The 7,183-nt window shown below is 44.6% G+C and overlaps 1 protein-coding gene across 1 annotated transcript; it reads left to right on the forward strand.

Annotated features, from left to right (window-relative positions):
- The first annotated feature begins 4,373 nt into the window (after window positions 1–4,373).
- LOC117625381 ((-)-alpha-pinene synthase-like) lies at window positions 4,374–4,863 on the forward strand. Its single transcript, XM_034356945.1, has 2 exons — window positions 4,374–4,484; window positions 4,570–4,863. Exons 1-2 carry the CDS (start codon window positions 4,374–4,376, stop codon window positions 4,861–4,863), a joined length of 405 nt encoding a protein of 134 aa, XP_034212836.1.
- Window positions 4,864–7,183: the final 2,320 nt, after the last annotated feature.

Genomic DNA, 7,183 nt, shown 5'->3' on the forward strand with positions numbered 1-7,183 from the left:
GTATGGAACCAATCCTGAGCTGCTCCTCGCAAAGTCATTGCAAACACCTTGCACATTAACGCGTCTTCAGCTTTGTAGAGGATCATAAGGCTCTTGAAATGCTTCAGATGACTTTCGGGGTCGGAATCGCCTTTGAAGCATGTAAAAGAGGGCGTTGAGAATCGTTTCGGAGGAGCAGCCTGCTCAATTTTGACTGTGAAAGGTGAGGAGTTTGCTCGGTCTACCTCAATGCGTAGTGCATCTTCGAAATTTCCGCCAATCTTTAAGTCTCGAAGTCGGTTATTCACAAGCTTCTCAACGTCTTCTGCACGCATGGCTAGTCGGTCACGTTGATGACCTTCGCGATTTAGACGATGCTGATTGACTTCCTCATTGGCTTGCGAGGGTCGACCTTCTCGGTTGTGCTGTCTAGGCGGAGTGTTGGTGGACTGCGCTTGTGAGGGATTTCCAGTAGTTTGGGGACGAGAATTGGTTCTTCGAGAGCGAGTAGCAGAGCGCCTTTCTTCACGGTCCTCATTGTGATGATTGTCGAGTTGACCTCCCTGGGGGCCTATCCTTTCGCGAATGTTTCTCTGCGAGCGAGCAGCAGAGCGCCTTTCTTCTCGATCCTCGTCTCGATGGCCGTCAAGTTGACCTCCCTGGGAGCCTAGCCTTTCATGAACGTCTTCCTGCTGGCCCAGGCGAGCGTGGATGTCAGGTCTTGGGCCTAGCCTGTCGCGCACGTTGGTCCTTAAATTCAATCTGGAAGGAAAACTTCGTCTGCTCTGAGTGTGGCTTGCGGATGCTTGCGACATGTCCGCGAGCTGATCTCGTTGTTGCGCATTTCCTTGTCCGCTTACTCCTGCTCGACCTGCTTGGTTCCGGCTGAACTGCCTATCGGCGCGTTCGTTTATCCTTCTCTCTTCGCCCTGTTGTCCAAGGCCAAGGTTTTGAGCCAAGTTTATTTGGTTGAGGAGCTGCCTCATCAAATTGTTTTGGTCGTCCATTCTCTGAGTTAGCTGGTCAACTCTCAGATTAAGGTCTACTTGACTTTGTGGATCGGGAGGAGAGAAATATGTTGAGCCCAATTGCACACGGGCTCGGGTTTCATTGGATGTGTACTTGGGAGCGTGCGTTGAGCGTGGAGGCAATGGAGGGAATGGTTGAAGTTGCTCCAAGATTGGGCCAAAGTCGGCAGTGGTAGTGAGCCCAACTAGATGTGAGGTTCCACCATGCTCAACGGTGGTGCTATGAAGGTGGCTAGGTCTAGCCATGGGGCCTTGAGATGGTACGACGACGGCGGAGGCCGGTGCTATGAGATCCCACATCGACCAAACGGAGAGGGGGTGATGTGCCTTATATGGCACACCTCGCATCCATCTAGTAGGAGGCCTCTTGGGAGCTCACTGGCTTTGGAGTCGTAGGAACTCCAAAGTTAAGCGAGTTGGAGGCTAGAGCAATCCCAGGATGGGTGACCACCCTGGGAAGTTGCTCTGTGAGCTCCCAGGAACAAATCCGTGAGGGGGGCGTCGGCCCAGCCCAGAGCGGACAATATCGTGCTAGTGTGGAAATCTGCTGAGGCAGTATGGAAACTTAGTAGGAGGCCTCTTGGGAGCTCACTGGCTTTGGGTTCGTAGGAACTCCAAAGTTAAGCGAGTTGGAGGCTAGAGCAATCCCAGGATGGGTGACCACCCTGGGAAGTTGCTCTGTGAGCTCCCAGGAACAAATCCGTGAGGGGGGGCGTCGGCCCAGCCCAGAGCGGACAATATCTTGCTAGGTGGAGTTGGGCCAGTCCGCTGCGCCACTCTGACTTAGAGGAGGCCTCTTGGGAGCTCACTGGCTTTGGGTTCGTAGGAACTCCAAAGTTAAGCGAGTTGGAGGCTGGAGCAATCCCAGGATGGGTGACCACCCTGGGAAGTTGCTTCGTGAGCTCCCAGAAACAAAACCGTGCGGGTTGGTGAGAATGTAGCCAGGCCCAAAGCGGACAATATCCTGCTACGGTAGAGCCGGTCCGGGGTGTGACAGGTGCGGTGGTCCTCACTGCAGATGGCACGGTGGTTCCAGTCACACGGGGTGGCCGCTGAGGGTTCATGGCAGCAAGAGGTGGTGGAGCCGCCATGTTGATCGTGGGATCGTGGGAGGAGTAGCTTTGGGCCGTCACGGATTGAGCCATAGCGGCGGTTTTGCTCCTCGTGCGCTTGCTTCCAACCATGGTTGTTTGGAAGGCTTTGGTGGATTGGAAAATAGGAGGAACGGATTCCTTGAGCACGCGTTGAGTATAACTCGTGCTCTCAATGAAAGCACCAAATGTTTGTGCAAATAATCTCGCGAGATAATATTAGCTTCTAGATCCCTCAACCTTCGATCTTCCTTCTCTCTCTTCCTCGATTCCTGTAAAAAAGATTGGAGTAAATAGACCACACCCGGGGGGTGTTGGCCAAAGGCCCTTCGATGCCTAAGTTAGTTCGAATGTTTGTAGGAAAACAATAGCTAAGCAAAGGGTACGGAGAAGTATGTAGGGTGTAAACCGGGTGGCCGAAGCCGTGTGTGGTGGCCGGAGTCGTGTGGAGAAAATATGGAGAGTGAAGAGGGAGAGAGAGCTTCGGGTATTTTTCTCGGGTATTAGGAGTAGGTTTAGATGTACCTTGAATGATGAATGAGGTCGTCTATTTATAGGAGCCTCGGGGCTAGGGTTTTGTAGGGATCAAGTCGGACTTGATAATATTCGAAGGCGATTTAGAATGCAACCTCATTTGTTCAATAAAGTCATGCATGATATTTGCAATTATGATGCATACTTTGTTCAAAAGTGTGATGCTACTGGGGTTTTGGGGCTTCTTCCGGAGCAAAAGCTTACAGTTGTTATATGAATGTTGGCATATGGAGCATCTGCTGATAAGGTGGATGAGATTGCCCGGATGGGGAAGTCCACTACGTTGCAGGCTTTGGTAAGATTTTGTCAAGCTGTTTGAAACTCTGTACACTACAGACTACCTGCGTAGACCTACTCCCAGGGACCTCCAACGGCTTCTACAAAAAGCCGAAGCTCGACGATTCCCAGGAATGATTGGTAGCATCGACTGCATGCACTAGCAATGGAAGAATTGCCCAACTGCCTGACAAGGTGATTATGGAAATAGAAAAGGCCAAAAAAGTATCATCTTTGAAGCCGTTGCTGGCTTCGACACATGGGTTTGGCATGCCTTCTTTGGAGTTGCAGGATCACAAAAGGCCAATATTGATAATGCAAGAAATATGAACAAAATATTTAAAATGCAAGAAATATTAACAAATATTAACAAAATATATATATTAGGAGATTAAACTTAATAAAACAAAAATTATAAAATACTTACCTCGTTAGTACGATTTTCCCCGCTTCTATAGTTGTCCATCGCTTTTGCTAGGGCAGCTCTCCATTTTCCCAACTCTTTATTGAGAATTTTCCACCTACTGGATAATGCCATCTCCGTACGAGTAGACCCCGGATTTTTTTCACAAAATTCGGCATGAATTTTTTTTCCACATATGAAAAAATTTCATCTCATTGCCAGACAAGTGACAATGACAAATTTGGAGCCAAGCCTCACACAAGGAAAGATCTTTCATGGTGCTCCAAGCCCCTCCGGTTTCGATAGAAGAAGCCATAAAAATATGAAATCAAAATACTAGATGAAAAAGAGGAAAATGTTGAGTAAAGAGTGAATAATAGTAGAAGTATAATGAAATGTATGAGGATTGGTGTTGAAAGTGAAGGGTATTGATAGGTATTTATAGAAAAAAAAAAATCAGAATTTTTAAGAATTTTTTTAAAAAATTTACGATTTTTTTCATATTTTTCTGGCCCAAAAAAGCCTCAGCCGTAGGATGGATGCAGAGATGCTGATCGAAGGGCTGGGGAGGCGACACGTGGCTTCTTCCCTTTGGAGCTGGCTTCGCGCTGACGTCAGCGCGCGCTGGTTCAAATTTTTTTTTGCCGTTGGCGCGTGCATTGCATGTGCCAACGGTAAAAAAATTTGAAACGTGCTAGCTGACGTCAGCGTGACGCGAGGGCTGACGTCAGCGACCGCGGGCTGGAGCTCGGGCTGGCCCGAGTTTGTGGGTCCCACCCACCCCCCCGGGGCTTGGGCTAGCGGTGGAACGAAAAAGATAGGGTGAGAGAGGATCCCTTTGTCTTAATCCCCTTGTACGAGTGAATAGGCCCATTGCCGACCCCCTAACTTTCACGGAATACAGTAGATTTACAATCCATAATCAAATCTACCCATCTATCGTTGAAACCCAGTTTCTTCATCATGAGGCCCAATGGTTGCACAAAGACTAAATTCCAAGCATGGAAGTGTATATGAGTGTAGCAACAGCTTGTGTTGCTTTCAATTACATCTCTGGTTGGCATGGGAGATATTGTAACGAAGGAAGCTTTTGAGTGGTTGTTGAATGATCCTAGAATTCTTAGAGCTTCAAATATTATTTTTAGGCTCATGGATGACCTTAGTGGATATGAGGTATGTATAATAAGATGTTCTTACCTTGGTACAAATCAGAATTAGGTAAGATAACTAAATTTGTATTTTGGATTTATTTTTGCAGTTTGAGAAAGAGAGAGAGCATGTTGCTTCTAGTATTGTCTGTTACATGAAGCAATATGGGGTGCCAGAGCAAGAGGTGCTTGATATTTTTAACAAACAGGCTAAAGATTTGTGGAAGGATATCAACAAGGAGTACCTTAGACCAACTGATGTGCCAATGCCTGTCCTCATGCGTGTTCTGAATCTAACAAGAGTGGTTGATCTCCTTTACAAAGGGGTGGATGGCTACACACATGTTGGGAAAGTGATGAAAGATAGTGTTGCTTCATTTTTAATTGAACCCATGCCTCTCTGATTTGGCTTATTATGAGATTTCCTTTGTCACTTTTCGGTCATTCCTTAGAATTAATTTTTAAAGTAAGGTCATTCCCAAGAATTGATGTTGTCCTGTTGATTGGATTTTTGAGTTTTTGAGAAAGATGGTTGTTGGGCTTGCTATGCTGTATTATTATGTGTACACTTCTTTATGATATGTTTCGGGCTAGACAGAAACTAAACCTTAATAAAGATTATTTGTATTACCCACTATAGAAACTAAACCTTATGATATGTTTCCATAACTATTTGCAGCTTCGAAAAGCAAATGGAGGGTAATAGCTTCTTAGGGGCAGTCCTACGACTAGGGCAAGATAGGCTGCTGCCTACCCCAAATTTTTCAAAAAGAAAAAAATATCCATATGTAATAGGCCAACCCATGTGAAACATACAAACCTATGCCCACCCAAAAAGCAACCCACATGTATGCATAACCTAAAATTTCTCTCCTCTTTAATTATCTTCTCTTTAATTACCTACCTCTAAATTTTAAGATGTTATATATGACAACATTGAATCTAATATATTTTAAATAGGTTAGAAGTTATGTGTTCTAATCTATTCTATGGTTTACTTAAGAATGAATTATAATTTACTGACTTAGTTGAAATTAATTAGGTCTTTGATTTTTGGAATTTTGTTGAGGTGTTGTTGAGATATTTGATTTGTTGTTGGTATGTTAACGTCGGATTAAAGGCATTGATGCTATTATGAGAATTTATTTGATTTTTTGTTGGAATGTTGGATTAAATATGCTATCTTTTGTTATGTCAGATCACAATTTGAACCCTTAGAAAACAAAGAATTTGTTGGAAATTTTTCTTCAAAGAAAAGGAATATTTTATTATTATTATTATTTTTGGTTGCTAAACTTTTATTTATGTATGAAGATGCATTTGAGGGTAAGACTCATTATGTTCCCCTTACTAGGTGTATATTTTTATGTTTATTAATGTGATTCACTCATAACATCGAGTTTAAAATGTAAGTTTCGCCCAGATGGATTTCAAATCACTACTACATTTTACTCTTTGCGCGACGAATAACAAAACGTCGCGCAAAGTCTCATTTAGTCGCACTAACTTCAGCGCGACAAAAAATTCGTCGCGCATATTCCGTCGCGCGAAGATCGTGAAGAAAGCCTTTGCGCGACGAGGTACAACCATTCGTCGCGCAAAACTGTGCGACGGGTAAACCATCGTTGCACCAACGGTATGGAGACGAAACAACTGTTCGTCGCATAAAATTTGCGCGACGATAAAGTATTCGGCGCACGTATATTTGCGCGACGACGGGAATAGCGCGACGAAAAATAATTCGTCGCGCAAAACTTGTTCGGGAGACGTAGATGTTCGCCGCAGAACCATTCGCGCGATGAGAAAGTTTTCGTCGCTCATATATTTGCGCGACGAAAATCTCTGTCGTCGCGCCGAAGAAGATGCGCGACGAAACGATTCGTCGCGCAAAACGTGTTTGCGAGACGTATGTATTCGTCGCGCAAGAATTAAAAGTAATAAAAAAGTTGATTTTTTATTTTTTTTTGTTACATGTGGGTTTGCGCGACGAAATATTTGCCGTCGCGCAAAAATAATATTACAATTTTTTTATTTTAAATAAAATTGGTTTTTTTTATTGATTAAACAATGAAATTGCAATAAAAATAAATTAGAATAAATTTTTGTTATAAAATAAAATAAATGTATTACAAATAAAATAAATATTTATGATGAAAATAAATACACTAATCAAATAATGAATCAAAATCAACCGAGTCGTCGCCAGTATGCGGCTCGGAGGTCGGGGCGTTCACCGGGGCAGTGGTCTGGTGGGGATGCTCGGGATGGACGGGCTCGGAGGTCGGCGCATCAAAATGCGGGACTGGAATGCCGGACTGTGCGAGGGACTGCAGAATGACCGACATTTGGCTCTGAAGAGTGGCCACCTGTGCTGTCAAAGCAGTGACCTGACTGTTTGACTGCGCCGATGAACGAGGTCTAGGTTCCCTCCGCCGGGCATTCCCCATCCCTCGACAATATGTCCCCGGCCTCCTCCCGAGAGTCTGATCCAACGTCTCCGTCAAGATCTGAAATCCAGCATCCTGTGGAGGAGCCACAGACTCGATCGGAGTCTCGGGAGGAAGCTGGGAGGCGGACTCCTGAAGAACCAACTGGCTCCTCTCCACCATCATCGTCTGTTGAACATAACATAAAATATAAATTAAAACATGCATATAAATTAATTGAATGCGTAACATAAGAATTAAAATTAAATAATACTTACATGAAGGGACTCGGCCAACT

The sequence above is a fragment of the Prunus dulcis genome, chromosome 4 (assembly GCF_902201215.1).
Source record: "Prunus dulcis chromosome 4, ALMONDv2, whole genome shotgun sequence".
Lineage (NCBI taxonomy): Eukaryota > Viridiplantae > Streptophyta > Magnoliopsida > Rosales > Rosaceae > Prunus > Prunus dulcis.

Excerpts from the sequence above, each read along its gene's own strand:
- LOC117625381 (XM_034356945.1), top strand. The coding sequence starts at position 4,374 with ATGGGAGATATTGTAACGAAGGAAGCTTTTGAGTGGTTGTTGAATGAT. Across the intron at positions 4,485-4,569 it reads ATGACCTTAGTGGATATGAG|TTTGAGAAAGAGAGAGAGCA; the intron begins GTATGTATAATA and ends TTATTTTTGCAG.